The sequence below is a fragment of the Pelodiscus sinensis genome, chromosome 3, assembly GCF_049634645.1.
Source record: "Pelodiscus sinensis isolate JC-2024 chromosome 3, ASM4963464v1, whole genome shotgun sequence".
Classification (NCBI taxonomy): Eukaryota; Metazoa; Chordata; order Testudines; family Trionychidae; genus Pelodiscus; species Pelodiscus sinensis.
Genome location: NC_134713.1, coordinates 28,025,912 through 28,041,535, shown reverse-complemented (window position 1 = coordinate 28,041,535; position 15,624 = coordinate 28,025,912). Strand labels below are relative to the sequence as shown.

Here is a 15,624-nt window from a genome sequence, read left to right as displayed (position 1 = left end):
CCTAACACAGCCCTGAGTTTATCATCATTACAATTTTTTAAGTACAGTTTCCACAGCATAAGAATTTCATCCCACTGCTGTAATTTACAAGCATAAATGAATTAGGTCACAGAAGTTATGGAGCTTTTTACACAAGAGAAGGTAGTAAGAAATACACTACAAAAATAAGAACCATCTACTGGTTTTGTGCTAAAGGAATGGAGCTATGTGCATCATGTTTGGAGCATGACATTTTGAGGCTTACCAATTATTCTGACCAAGAAACAGTGTTTTAAGTAGAAATCCTATTTGTGAGAACTGGCAAGTCTTAGTTTCAATGAAACAATCATCCTATAAAAAACTTTTATTATTACATTATAATGGAAGTTAAATTTAACTCCACAAACAAATTTCATGGCTACATATCAAATCCAAAAACCAGAGTAACTAAAATAATGATTAACTAGATATGAATACCGTAAGGCACAAGTTCAAGTATTAGTGTAACAAGTATCCTTGGAAACACACAATTCTTGTGTCACAGGTTTGGTTAACTGCAATCAAATTTTAAAAATATAATTTTCCATAGCTAAGCTCTCCTGGCTGATAAACACAGTCTAGTGGACATTTAAAACAGCTGCAGAACCGCTTTAAACGAAGTTTACATAAATCAAAGTTACATTATGGAGTAAGATAGATGAAGAGTTAAGATCTTTCTGAAGGACCCAAGCAGTAAATAGTTGCCCTATGTTTCTGCTATGGCAGTCCATCTTTTAATACAGACAAAAATAACTTTCATGTAGTTCATAGAAAACAGATTATACTATTCACATCTCTGCCTTTGGAAATAAAGCTTATCAACTTAAAGGGGCACCACTCCATTAAGTTATGGGCTTTTTATATTACATTATTATAATACCCTCTTGGAAACTGTTTTACTTATTAATTTTGTCCTTTCAGATTTGGCAAACCTTAATTTTTAACAGCGTTTAGAAATGAACTGAACTTAATCACTGTTACTCATCAATATCTGTGCCACGCAGAATAGTATTTTCAACAAACTGCTACTACAGCAAGTGCTCATAACAATTTTAATGCGGGTCTTATGAGTGGCTTTTCTTTTAAGATGTCTTGGCAACAGTATTATATCTATAAAAAAAAAACTCAGAGAAACCACTTCACACTGAAATAACCACTGTGAAGATCAAACCCTAAACTAATTAGGTCAAAACCTAAATTGGCTGTCCTTTCAACATAAGCAGTTGTGCTTTTCTTCCAACTCCCCCAGACAGAGGTCTACAATTAATTAAATTTTAAGAAATGCGAAGAAATTACAAAAATGGGAAGACTTACAAAAGCTATTTTTCCACAGTGTGGGTTATAAAATGTAAAAAAAAAAAGTTGTATGATTGATTAAATTCAGATCTCAGAGTCCAGGAACACTTTCAATATATTATACTGTGTGGCTTCCACTGATTGTAAAGGAAGTTTGAGAACTAAAATCCAGTGCAACTCTGAACACCTCTCACTTCATTGTATTTATCAGACGCTGTTTAAAACACACTTTGTACCTATCTCACTGCTCTGATCTGTTTGAAAACAAATTTTATATTGTTTGGGGTACCTAAATTGCTACATGATCTAATCTACACAGAACACTCATTAGTTTGTTTTTTAAAAAACAACCAAAAACATTTTGTCTATTTGTGTTGTTTCAACTACAAAAAAAGTTGAATTATAAAAATGCTAATATACACAACCTAATATCCAGCAGGACATTTCACATTACACCACAGGTTGAATGAAACAGTAAAGGTTAAGAAACTAGAAAACCAAATCCAAAAACTTCAAAATAAGCTAGTTTTAGCCTGGATATTTTTTTCTTTGATTTAAAAAGATGTAATTGTCTAATAAACTAAGGAAGATCATACACATGACCAGCATCTGCAGTAGGTCACTTCCTTATTTACTCAGTCTCCCATTCCCTCTCAAAATATATTTCTATCTATCTCTATCTGTATTTATATAAACAAAATGATTTTAGTCAAACTGATGAATATCTGTTTTGCACAGTCATGAGGTTAGAAGGCAGCAAGATGCTAACATTCTGTTTCTTTGCTGTCCACTCGATTTTGGCGCTGTAGTTTAAAAGATGATGCTTTCTCACTCCTAGTGACAGGGTGGCCTGTAAGATCCTCAAAAGATTTAGCAGCTGAACTGCTATTTGGGAAAGGGTCCTTCTCAAAGCCATCTTCATCAATATGAGAATCAGTACTTGGGTCCTCCTGAATAGTATCCATTCTTTGGTGGTCCAGTTTTGGTGCTGCAGTTACTACGGGCATTGCTGTGATGGGCTGCAGTGGCTGGTGTCGGTTTGTTGACTGCGTAGTAGGAAAAGGCTTGACAATTCGAACAGACGCTGAGTCCATACTACTGAGCATCTCAACATTCTGCAAGACATAAGTAGTTCAGTCAGGTGGGGATAGGAGGAGACTTTTCTAATTTGGAATTTAACTTTTGTTTACTGTCCCTTTTGCAAGGAATGTAGGCAAAAAACACATTCCTTTTGCAGTCCTGGATACTTGGGGAGGAGAATGTTACAGTAATTCATAAAGAAAAGGTGTAACCTGATGACTCTGGGCAGCCTTCACGAAAAGGGACACAAAGTTCAAAGCAAAACACTTTGGTTTCACCTTACATTTGCGAAGTCTAAACCCAAATAGTTGGCCTCTCTCCTTGAGCTGATCGTTCTTACGTGTTACACATTATTATATGCTTGAACTTACTTTTAGAAGACTGGCTAAGTTAAAAATGTAACATCCTTTCAGGTAGGCTGTCATGTGGTTTACTCAGGTTCTAGTCTCACAGAAGTGATGTCAAATGTCCTCAGCTAATAAAATGTGCCACCTTTTGTTACCCAAGTTTGCAATCTAAAGGGTTATTCTTTGTATCTTAGCTGCTCTGGTATCTGCAGGGGCAGCCCTAGTTGTAGTACCCCCGATTGTGAAGGGCAGAGGAACCACTGTGATTACCTAGATTGACCGCCTGAATAAAGCAGGCCACACACCTCCCTGAATTTATTCCAGCTCTTGGACCTCAAGCAGTAGCTGGAACAGCAGAACATTGTTTAGAAAAATAAGCAATCTTGATTTAAAGATTTCCAGTTACGAAAGGGGCAGGCAAGATACAGCCCACAGTCGGAATTTGGCATACCAAGCCTTTGAATCTGGCGCAGAGAGGCATGTGGAGCAGCCAGCCACTTTGAGCAACCTAAGGTAGCAGCAGGCAAGAAGCCTGCCTGAGGGTTCCACTGGGCTGCTGGCCAGGAGGCACCTAAGTAAGCGCCTCCAGGCCAGAGCTTGTCTCTGGCATCCCACCCTCTCCTGCACCTTAACTCACTGCCCCAGATCACCTCACAAACCCTCTGCATCCTCCCCACCCCATCACAACTCCCTCCCAGACCCACTACCTACTCCTGCACCCTTACCCCAGGCCAGAATCCTCTCCTGCCTCCATACCCCCTCCCAGACCCTGCATCCCAATCCTCTGCTCCAGGTTACAACCCCCTCCTTCACTCAAACTACCTCTCATCCCCTACACCACCTTCTGCACCGAGTCTCGTACTCTGCACACCTTCCTGCACTCAGCCTCCATCCCAGACCCCCACGCCCTCTCCATAGAGAAGTGACACTCTTAACCATTTACTCCCGCCCCCCATCAAAAATTATTGTTCACCCCTGAGTTACAGACTCCATCACAACCCATGGGGGAGGGAGGCCAGCTAGGTGAAGAGACTTGCTTATAGTAAGTAACATTACTAGTGACAGAGTCAGGAAGAGATCTCAAATACAAATCCCAGTACAGTGTCAAGAGTGCTTTTGAAGCACTGTACTAGCTTTCCGAAGTGTTTCCAGATAGAAGTTAAGGTATAAAGATTAGATGATTTGTGCCATGTTGTCTGAGACCTGCTGCTTCCACTATATGATACTATATATATTTTTGTTAGTCTCTAAGGTGCTACAGGACTATTCATTATATGATACTAGGGATGTATGAGACTAGTTGACTATCCGATAAGTAGAAGCTTATCGGACAGTCAATTAATTATGCAACTAGTCACTTCTCCTGCCCACTTGCTGCCTCTATCAGAAAGAGGTGGGGGGGGGACAGAGCAGGAGCCGTGCACTCACTTCTGCTTTTGAAATGTACAAGTGTCCTAAGGCACTTATACATTTCAAAGGCTGAGATGCTGAAGGGAGTGCAGGGCCAGTGAGGTCCCTCGCTGGTCCTCAGCTCCCTGCGGGGCTTCCTTTTGAAATGTACGAGATCCCCACTGGGGCTCTTGTACATTTCAAAGGCTGAGGCAGCACAGGGAGGCAGTGGACAGCAGGGACTCCTCAGCCTTTGAAATGTATAAGAACCCAGTGGGGCTGCTGCTTTTGAACTGTAGCAAGAGCCTGGTAGGTCTTCGGGAAGGGGGAGGGGATTGAGGCAGGGATTTCTCATTAAGGAGCCCTTGATTCTAGCACATGCTTTCCATACTAGTTTACAGGATCTCGCATTTATTGACCGTCAGGATCATTCCTCAAGGCCTGTTCTGCAGGCTAAATGAGTGGTAGAGATGGTTTTTTGTTGCCTCTGGAAGGGTTCTAACATTAACAGACAAGGTCATTTGTACATATGCTCAAAGCAAGGGATGGGTATATTTAATTATATAGAAATAAAAATGAGAGGGTTTTGAAATGGGCTTTTAACTACTTAGTTACTTATATGGCCTTCCTCACCACTGTGAGACCTAGCAGGAAGTGTCACTGACTGGAAAAATGACAGATCCTTCTGGCCTATGACAGAGGTTCCAGTAACCAACTGTAAGCAGCCCCAGTATCACAGTATAGAATCCAGAGTTTCATCTAGAACAGCCAGCTGCTAAAAGGATGTTCTGTTATAAAAGGCAACTTTACATGCAATAACTAATTCCCTAGCTAGAGACTTTTCTACGACTGCCGAAGTCATCAGATTAATACTTCTGCCTTTAGAAACTCAGTTTTATTTGCATCACTTGGCCTAGGGACAAGTGGTCAGTGGCTGAAGCTTGCTGAGCACACTCCCAGACAGGAACCTAAATATACACATTGCAAGACACACAGCTTTGCAGAAAAAAGCAGTTTCCGGCATAAGCTAATGCTCAGGAGCAAATACACCTGCAGTGAGAGAAGGATGTCATTACTCTCAGGGTATGTCTACAAGCAGAGTTTTTTCGGAAAAAACTTTACTTACCTCCACACTGCAATCGTGTCCTTTCAAAAAAAAAAAAAGGGGGGGGGGGGGAGGGGGGGGTTCCTGACATTGGTAAACCTCTTTCTATGAGAAAGAAGCCTTTTTTCCAAAAGAGCTCTTTCAGAAAAAGGCCTGTGTGGACAGGGAAGAGGGAGTTCTTTCGAAAGAAGAGGAAAGAGGAAAAAGCACAGGTGCCCTGGTGGCCATTCTGTCCATAGTAATCACAGCTTAAATGCGAAATAGCGTCCATTCAGTGTGGATGCTATCTTTCGAAAAAGCATATCGCTTTTTCGATGCACTTTGGCAGTGTAGACGCTCTCTTTTGGAAAAAGGTTTTTCGGAAGATCTCTTCTGGAAAAGCTTCTTCCAAAAGAAGCCTGCAATCTAGACAGCCTCAGAGTGGAAAAAGCAAAGCCACAGTACTAAATTCTTCCTAGGGGAAAAAAACTGCACAAAACAGCCAACGTGTTCCATCTGGCAGAGTTTCTGCATAGAATACACCAAGACACGTTTTCATTTCTTTAAGGCAGGCATGTCCAAAGTCCGGCCCGCGGGCCAATTGCGGCCCGTGTTCCGGTTTAATACGGCCCCCCCAGGTAATTTGGCAATATCTATCTTTTATGGCCCCCCAACGAATCCATATGTATTGAGATGAATACATTGTAAAATCTCAGTTAATGTCAGTTGGTCTAAATCAGTTATAAATATATTTGGACACAACAGGTATACTTGGTGTTATGTTCCTGTTCATATTTTTTGAACTTAGAAGTTGACAGACAACCTTTATTACCAATAATATGTAATGTACTTTACAATATTCCTGACATATATTTCAGCTTCCTGGATTTTTTTTTTCATCTGGCCTTCAGATATGAAAGGCAGAGTGATTTAACACCTGTTTAGATTTGTCATCCATGTGACGAAATGAAAAGTATGCCGTTTGCAATAAACTTTGCATAAAATAGTTAATTTGCATTTAATTTTAATGGTTCAAAGAATGTCAGGCAAAATGGTCGGCCCTCACGCATATTCACTTCATCAAATCTGGCCCTCTTTGAAAAAAGTTTGGACACTCCTGCTTTAAGGCTTATTCCCAAACGTCTAGCAATATCAATGTTTCTAACGAACATTACATTTTAAAGCTAGCTCTCTCTGCTAACCTACTTTTAAAACAACTATCACTCTTTGAAAGAAGCAAACTTACACTTGGGCAAAATAGAGATTTTGTGTTCTCCTCATACTGTTTATCCAACTTCTTGTCCTAAGAAAGAAAACAAACCAGACAGTCAGTTCTATATTTTTTGCTGATCAGACAGACTCATTACACTCCCAGTCTCAAACTGCAGCCATATCTTTCCCCGTCCATAGATATCCAGTTACTTCAGCAGGGAAGAAAAAAAAGGAGTAAAGAGAGGATCCTTGGCAATGAACACATGCAGTAACTTCTTATTAGAGCCTCCCATTTGAAACAATTGTGTCAAAGTATCCAAGAGTAGGGCTCCTATGCACCACAGAAATACAAATAAAAATAATATCCCCAAAACAGAGTAACATTTCCAGCTCTGTTTTAGTAACTAATTTTTGTTGGTGCTCTGAGTGATCACTTGAAGCTTGTAAATGTATCTGAAATACTAGGGAGGTCTGCAGCAAAATGCACAACTTCATAGTACTCAGTGCTGCTTCTTTATGATAAGTGCAAACACCCATCTCTGGGAGTTGTTCAGTTAATTTCCTGCTGGCAGGGCCAAGTTATTTATCCCAGAGTGGTCTTTCAGCTGTTCTGCTCACCATCATAAGCTAAGGGATGCCTACAGTTGTTTTTGCAGATGAGATGAGTGTCATGTTACTATATTTGATTTGGCCCTAGCCAGATAGACTCAGGGGGTACGGCTTGACTGTGAGGCTCTATCGGAAAAAAAACACGCACAATGCACTCTGCATATCTTTTTCGGATACTTTTGTCGGAAGAGACTTTTCTGAAATTTGGCCCATCTAGACTGGGCCAAATATCAGAAAGAACTCCTCTTTCTTTTCTTTAAGGAACGAGGAATACAGGGGCTTCCGAAAGAGCACATTTGCTCTTCTGCACAAAAAAAAAAAAAAAAAAAAAAAAAAGGCACAGAAGAGCAAACACATTCCCAGGACACGGCGGAGTTTTTTTGGGATACTGGAGATATCCTGAAAAACCCCCGCGGTCTAACCATACCCAGGATTAAATTATTCTGTTTGCTAAAGCAGGCAACTTAAGCTTCTCTACTGAGGACAGAGCCTACAATTCCAAGCATGGCATCAGCACTCAAAGTGAGGATGATCATAATCTATGATCAAATTCTAAGTAGCACAGACTAGCCAAAATAAACAATCCCAAACTAACATTTCTCCACGGATACAATTTCCTAATGTTAATAGGGAGTATGGCAGTGCTTTTGTGACATTAAGGTACATTACAAAGGAGTAGTTCTACCTGCTTAAGAAATATTGAGGAGTCTCAAATAACAGTTTTACCTTTATGTGGTGTTATCTGCTAAAAACTGACCACTGGGATCTTTGCCATTTGTGTATAAATAGGTTGTGTCTATTGTATGATTAAACTGGTCAGTCCTCTTAAAATAGGTGTACTCACCACACAATGGACAAGAATACTGAGTGGAATCCAAAATATCAGGGAGAACACAAGCACGGAGCCCACTATATTGTCTGCAAGGAATTTCCCTGTAAATGATCAAGTTCAAACTAATTAGTTGTATGTGAAAGACAGCACACAAAACCTGTCTTATGAACATAAACATGGGTCCTGATTCTGTAATCTTTATTCCTCTGAGTAACCCCACTAAAGTCACATGGTTACTAAGATAGGTAAGAGTAGCAGAATTAGGCCCATATAAAATATCCGTTTAGAAAGTTAAATCTCCAAGGTACTTAAAGTCACAAATCCTTTTCTCTACCTCCTTTAACTCTTTAATATTAGAGGCCAAAATCTCCCAATATTTCCACATCAGCAGACTGGAATCCAGATACGCTTAGCTCTCCAAGGCATCTCTTTCATTTCTGTGAGCTATACCATATGCCAGTTCACAAGCTCTAATCTGAAGAGACTCATACAGAACATATGCCAATTAAGGGAGACAATATTTCTGTTTGAAGTTTCCAAGTTTTTAATATCAATCCCATGGTGCCCGTGGGGAGCTGGCTTTAAGCAAGCTCTTCACGAGCACTGGATCCACCTGCCTCCTCCCCATGCCCGCACTGCTGACTCTGATCGAGAGGCAGCAACACGGGGGGGGGGGGGGGGGCGGGCAGGCAGGCGCCAATACGCACAGGGAGCCAGTTCCCACAGTCCCACTTGCCCCTCCCCCATCCCCCGGCTGCAGCATAGAGGGGGGAAGAGAGGGAGAGAGAGAGAGAGAGATGGGGTTGCTTCATCCCAGCCTCCCCTGCCCATAGGGGAAGGGGGGGGGGGTCAAAGCTCTCCATGGACAGAGGCTGCTCCAGCATTCAGTGGACTCCTGCAGACAAGAGCTGCTACCACAGACCAGCCTCTGTCCATGGCGAGTTCAGATCCTGCAGACCGGGCTCCCTGGGAGTGCACTGGCTGCTGGCCCCATCCCCAAGGACTACCAAATAGTCATGTAACCATTAAGATTTTATGTAGTTACACAACTATTCAATTACACAACGTCTAACATCCCTATTATCCTGTGGTGTTTATTAATTGGAAATTCCCTGTCTATATTTAAATCCCTGTTCAAAGATCTATTTTAAGTGAGCTGTACAGAAACAAATCTAAATGACTGGTATTTAAATCTGCTATTATTACTCTTTTCCCTCTGTCTACTAATGTATCTTTAAATTGAAGGCATGGAGCACACTCATCCTTAAATGTTTGGAAAATACCTAACAAGTAGATATCAGATGTAGATAACAAGTAGATATCAGTAGAATGTTAGATATCAGATACATGCAGTTATTCGACTAATCAGTTATCAGAGGTAGCAGCATGGGGTGCCAAGTGGGAGCTGGTCCATGAGGGGAGCCAGTTTAAAGAGTAGCTCCCCGCACAGACTGGCTGCCTGCCACCCCATTCTGATGCCTCTGATACAGAGGCAGCAGTGCAGGGTGGCTGCAGCCCCTGTCCGCGGGGGGTTCAAGTGCCCGGTGGACAGGCCTCTGTCTGTGGCGGGCTCAAGCTCACTGCAGAACAAGGGTGCTCCACGTTCCTACCCCCCATTTCCCCCCACGGACAGGGGCTGCTGCCACAAAGCAGCCTTTGCCCATGGTGGGCCCAGGCTCAACATGGACAGAGACTGTTCCATGGCAGCCTCCCCTGTTCATTTCCCCCCTGCTGCTGCTCCCTCTGATAGCAGCAGGGGAGGAGGGAGAGCTGGCAGTACTGCAGAGCCAGTGCTGGGGGGAAACCAGATTTTAAGCCGGCTCACCCTCAATACCAGCTCCTGCTTTCTCCTCCCCCCTTGCTGCCTCTGATACAGCAGGAGCAGGGGGAGGAAATCTGAGTAATTGAGAAGATTAACCGATAAGCCTAGGTTTATCAGTTAATCATATGCTCAACTACTCATTTACATCCTTACTAACAAGTAATAACAATGGAGTGGGAAATGCAAGAAATCTAACTGTAGCTTTAAAGATGTAAAAGGTGACATCAAGTTCTACATGATATACTAAGTTATATTAAAAAGACAACTCTTAACCAGTCCCAACTTCCAAGATATAAATAGTGATTTGAGGGAGGTCAAGGTATGCATGAGTCCCCACCTGACCCCTACACAGTAACAACAGTCAGACCAGACCCCAAGCTGATTCTTTTCATAGTAATTGGGAAGTAGAAGTAACTGGGAATGTAGGTACCTGTGGAAACCATTTCATATTTAGCTAGAAGCCATTCTGTGTAACAGAATCGATTTCAGTTTCTTGCTTTTGCACGTGCGCCAGTAAGTAAACTGACCTTCACCAATGTGAGAAAAAGCCAGAAATATGAGCTAATGGAATGTGTTAATGAACCATTTTGAGTCGAAACTCTCACTCCCTAAAACCTGTTTCTTTCTTTGCTGATAACCATTTCTCTTTGAAGTTTGCTTTGATGGTATGCCCTGGCATCAAACTTGTTTGGTTAAGGGTATAAAATACTAGGATTGGTTGTATTGAGCAGCCTTACTGGGCCCGGCTCTGCTGGGACCACGTTTGGCTCACTTTGTGCCTTATTGATCAATAAAGCTTTTGTTAGCTACCTAATCACAGAGGAGCTTGTTTTGCTTCAACAGTACCTCAGCAAGTTAAAAAAAAAAAAAGTTGGATTACTTAATTTACCAAAAGTGTTGATACTAAGCTGATCGATGAAATCCCAAAATCGTTCAATCACATCTTGCACTTGCTTCTCACATTTGCCCTGAAAAAGTAAACATAAAACAATCTTACATTACTAAAGTTAGCCATCCTAGCTACAGGACATGAAAAGGATGCAATATAAAACATAACTACACAGTCAAAACGTATTGAGCATAGTTTCTGAACATGAATTTACAGTGTTTTTCAATGGCCATGGTCCATTTCTGACCAGCTAGAGTCACCGCCCTGATGAAAGCGTATGTTTTTATTTGCTTATTAGAATTGCTGCAAGAATCTAACTGAAAGCTATTAAAACAGAGCACGGGTTTGACTGAGAATTAATGACTGAGGTTAGTTTATGCCTACAAAGCTGAGGTGGTTTAGGATTAAATTTTCAAAAGTGACTTAGGCACTAAATAACCTAAGTTTCACTGTCAGTCAATGGGTTTAAGGAGTTTAGGCACCTCGGTCTCCATTGAAAATTTTACCCCTTGAATTCTATATTAGCGTGTATAACCCGCACCCGTGCATAACCCGCACCCGTGCATAACGCGCCGTTTTTCTTGAATGTGTAAAAGAAGTCTTCGATAACCCAAGCACGTGTATAGCCCGCAGGTTATATACAGGCAGTCCCCGGGTTACATGGATCCGACTTACATCGGATCCCTACTTACAAACGGGGTGAGGCAGCCCCGCACTAGCTGCTTTCCCCCAGCAGACCAGGGAGACACGAAGCTAGCGCGCCCCCCCAGCAGACCAGGGAGACGCGGAGCGGCTTTTCTCAGCAGACACCTCAGCTTGAGAATAAAGGACTGAGGGAAGTGAAGTGTGGGAGAATAAAACTGAGCTCTGGAGAAATGTTTGGCTAGAGTTTCCCCTACAATATGTACCAGTTCTGACTTACATACAAATTCAACTTAAGAACAAACCTACAGTCCCTATCTTGTACGTAACCCGGGGACTGCCTGTACACTACTTTAAGTACCTGGTAATTGCACATACCAGCTGCAGCCTCCGGGAGGGGGGAAAGAAGAGCGCAACGCAGGCGAACTGGCCCGCCTACGGGAGGGAAACCACACTCGTGCCCAGGCTTCGTGCGTCCGCAGCCAGGTGCAACCCACCCTCCTCTGGGCAGGGGGAAAGGAGAGCGCAGCGCAGACAAGTAAAAATAAACTTTTGTACCCCGTGGACATGTATGCCCTGTGGGGAGGTTACGAGGTTTGTAAAACTTTGTATAACCCGTGAGTTATAAGCACTAAAACACAGTAAATATTGTTTTACTCAGTTCTTTGCATCATATGCATCTCCACCCATTTCCTCTCCCACAACAGCTACTACATAGGTAGAGGGAGACTTCATAGGTAGGAGGAGTTTGGAGTGCAGGGGGTATTCTCTTCGATCCTTCCAGACAAAAGGCCATCCTGGAGGTGAATGCCTGGCTGTGAAGATGGTGTCACCAGGAGGGCTTTGTCTTCCTCGACCACAAGATGCTATTACAAGAAGGACTGCGAGGCAGAGATGGCATTCACCTTTCGAGGAGGGGGAAGACCCTATTTAGACACAGACTGGCTAACCTAGTGAGGAGGGCTTTAAACTAGGTTTGACGGGGACAGGTGAGCAAAGCCCACGGGTAAGTGAAGAACATGGAGACCTGGGAGATGGGTCGGAAATGGGAGGGAGTGTGGGCTATAATGGCAGAGAGAGAGGAGGATCAGGGCAAAACTGGGAGGCAAGGTCAAATCAGGATCTTAGACGCCTATATACAAATGCAAAAGGTATGGGTAATAAGCAGGAAGAACTGGAAGTGCTAATAAATAAATACAACTATGACATTGTTGGCATCACAGAAACTTGATGGGATAATACAAATGATTGGAATGTTGGGATAGAACGGTACAGCTTGCTCAGTAAGGATAGACAGGGAAAAAAGGGAGGAGGTGTTGCCTTATATATTAAAAAGGTACACACTTCGACTGAGGTGAAGATGGACGTAGGAGACGGAAGTGTTGAGAGTCTCTCGGTTAGGCTAAAAGGTAAAAAACAAGGGTGATGTCAGGCTAGGAGTCTACTACAGGCCACCTACCCAGGTGGAAGAGGTAGATGAGGTTTTTTTTAAAAAAACAACTAATAAAATCATCCATAGCCCAAGATTTGGTGGTGATGGGAGACTTCAACTATCCAGATATATGTTGGGAAAACAACACAGCAGGGCACAGACTATCCAGTAAGTTCTTGGACAGCATTGGTGACAACTTTTTATTTCAGAAGATTGAAAAAGCTACTTGGGGGAAGCTGTTCTAGATTTGATCCTAACAAATAGGGAGGAACTGGTTGAGAATTTGAAAGTGGAAGGCAGCTTGGGTGAAAGTGGTCGTGAAATCATAGAGTTCACAATTCTAAGTAAGGGTAGAAGGGAGAACAGCAAAACAGAGACAATGGATTTCAGGAAGGCAGATTTTGGTAAGCTCAGAGAGCTGACAGGTAAGGTCCCATGGAAATCAAGACTGAAGGGAAAAACAATTGAGGAGAGTGGCAGTTTTTCAAAGGGACATTGTTAAGGGCCCAAAAGCAAGCTATTCTGCTGCGTAGGAAAGATAGAAAATATGGCAAAAGATCGCCTTGGCTTAACCACGAGATCTTGCATGATCTAAAAATAAAAAAGGAGTCCTATAAAAAAATGGAAACTAAGACAAATTACAAAGGATGAATATAGGCAAACAACACAGGAATGCAGGGGAAAGATTAGAAAGGCAAAGGCACAAAATGAGCTCAAACTAGCTACAGGAATAATGGGAAACAAGACTTTTTATAAATACATTGGAAGCAAGAGGAAGACCAAGGACAGGGTAGGCCCACTGGTCAGTGAGGAGGGAGTAACAGTAATAGGAAACTTGGAATGGCAGAGATGCATAATGACTTATTTGTTCCGGTCTTCACCAAGAAGTCCGATGAAGGAATGCCTACCATAGTGAATGCTAGTGGGAAGGGGGTAGGATTAGAAGATTTTAAAAAAAAAGAACAAGTTAAAAATCACTTAGTAAAGTTAGATGCTTGCAAGTTACCAGGGCCTGATGAAATGCATCCTAGAATATTCAAGGAGCTGATAGAGGAGGTATCTGAGCTTCTAGCTATCATCTTTGGAAAATCATGGGAGATAGGAGAGATTCCAGAAAACGGGAAAAGGGCAAATATAGTACCCATCTATAAAAAGGGAAACAAGAACAACCCAGGAAACTACAGACCAGTTAGTTTAACTTCTGTGCCAGGGAAGATAATGGAGCAAGTAATTAAGGAAATCATCTGCAAACACTTGGAAGGTGGTAAGGTGATAGGGAACAGCCAGCATGGATTTGTAAAGAACAAATCATGTCAAACCCATCTGATAGCTTTCTTTGATAGGATAACGAGTCTTGTGGATAAGGGAGAAGCAGTGAATGTGGTATACCTAGACTTTAGTAAGGCGTTTAATATGGTCTTGCATGATATTCTTATCAATACACTAGGCAAATACAACTTAGATGGGGCTACTATAAGGTGGGTGTATAACTGGTTGGATAACTGTACTCAGAGAGTAGTTATTAATGGTTCTCAATCCTGCTGGAAAGGTATAACAAGTGGGATTCCGCAGGGGTCTGTTTTGGGACCGGATCTCCAATATCTTCATCAACGATTTAGACATTAGCATAGAAAGTATGCTTATTAAGTTTGGAGATGATACCAAGCTGGGAGGGTTTGCGACTGCTCTGTAGGATCATAATTCAAAATGATCTGGACAAATTGGAGAAATGGTCTGAGGTCAACAGGATGAAGTTCAATAAAGACAAATGCAAAGTGCTCCACTTAGGAAGGAACAATCAGTTTCACACACACAAAATGGGAAGCGACTGTCTAGGAAGGAGTACGGCAGAAAGGGATCTAGGGGTTATAGTGGACCACAAGCTAAATATGAGTCAACAGTGTGATGCTGTTGCAAAAAAAGCAAACATGATTCCGGGATGCATTAACAGGTGTGCTGTGAGCAAGACACGAGAAGTCATTCTTCCGCTCTACTCTGCGCTGGTTAGGCCTCAGCTGGAGTACTGTGTCCAGTTCTGGGCACCACATTTCAAGAAAGATGTGGAGAAATTGGAGAAGGTCCAGAGAAGAGCAACAAGAATGAGTAAAGGTCTAGAGAACATGACTTATGAAGGAAGACTGAAAGAACTGGGTTTGTTTAGTTTAGAAGAAAGAAGATTGAGGAGTGACATGATAGCAGTTTTCATGTACAGGCAGTCCCCGGGTTACGTACAAGATAGGGACTGTAGGTTTGTTCTTAAGTTGAATCTGTATGTAAGTCGGAACTGGCGTCCAGATTCAGCCGCTGCTGAAACTGATCAGTTTCAACAGCAGCTGAATCTGGATGCCAGTTCAGACTTACATACAGATTCAACTTAAGAACCCCAGGTGTCCCCAAGTCAGCTGCTGCTGAAACTGATCAGCGGCTGATTCCAGGAAGCCGGGGGCAGAGCAACTCTGCCTCAGGCTTCCTGTAGTCAGCCGCTGGTCAGTTTCAGCAGCGTCTGACTTGGGGACGCCTGGGGCAGCGCAGCTGGGATGCTGCTGGGTTGCTCCAGTAGCGCCGCTCCTCAGCACTACTGGAGCAACCCAGCAGCGCCCCAGCTGCTCTACCCCAGGCATCGTGGGCAGAAAAGCCTGGTCTGCTGGGGGGGAGGGGGCACTAGCTGCGTCCCCCCCTCCCCCAGCAGACCAGGGAGACGCGGAGCGAAGCCGCGGAGGACGCCCGCAGCAGGACAGCCCAGGCACGCTGCGGCTGTCCCGCTGCGGGCGTCCTCCGCGGCTTTGCTCCCCGTCTCCCTGGTCTGACCAGCAGACCAGGGAGACGGGGAGCAGCTTTTCTCGCCCCGGAGGACGGGGGCGGTGGGACCGCGGCTCATCTGGGCATCCCGCCGCTCCCGTCCTCTGGGGCGAGAAAAGCCCCGTTCGTAACTGCGGATCCAACATAAGTCGGATCCGCGTAACTCGGGGACT

General features: G+C 43.2%; 1 protein-coding gene across 1 annotated transcript in view; it reads right to left on the bottom strand.

Moving 5' to 3' along the window:
• Nucleotides 1-328: 328 nt before the first annotated feature.
• The window catches only part of ADAM17 (ADAM metallopeptidase domain 17), a 70,962-nt gene continuing 55,666 nt past the window's right edge, over nucleotides 329-15,624 (bottom strand). Inside the window, exons 16-19 of the mRNA XM_075923516.1 lie at nucleotides 10,579-10,657; nucleotides 7,880-7,968; nucleotides 6,461-6,517; nucleotides 329-2,429 (exon numbers count right to left, since the gene is read on the bottom strand). Of these exons, the coding sequence (XP_075779631.1) occupies nucleotides 2,079-2,429; nucleotides 6,461-6,517; nucleotides 7,880-7,968; nucleotides 10,579-10,657 (576 nt within the window). The 3' untranslated portion in view covers nucleotides 329-2,078. The remainder of the gene's footprint in view (nucleotides 2,430-6,460; nucleotides 6,518-7,879; nucleotides 7,969-10,578; nucleotides 10,658-15,624) is intronic.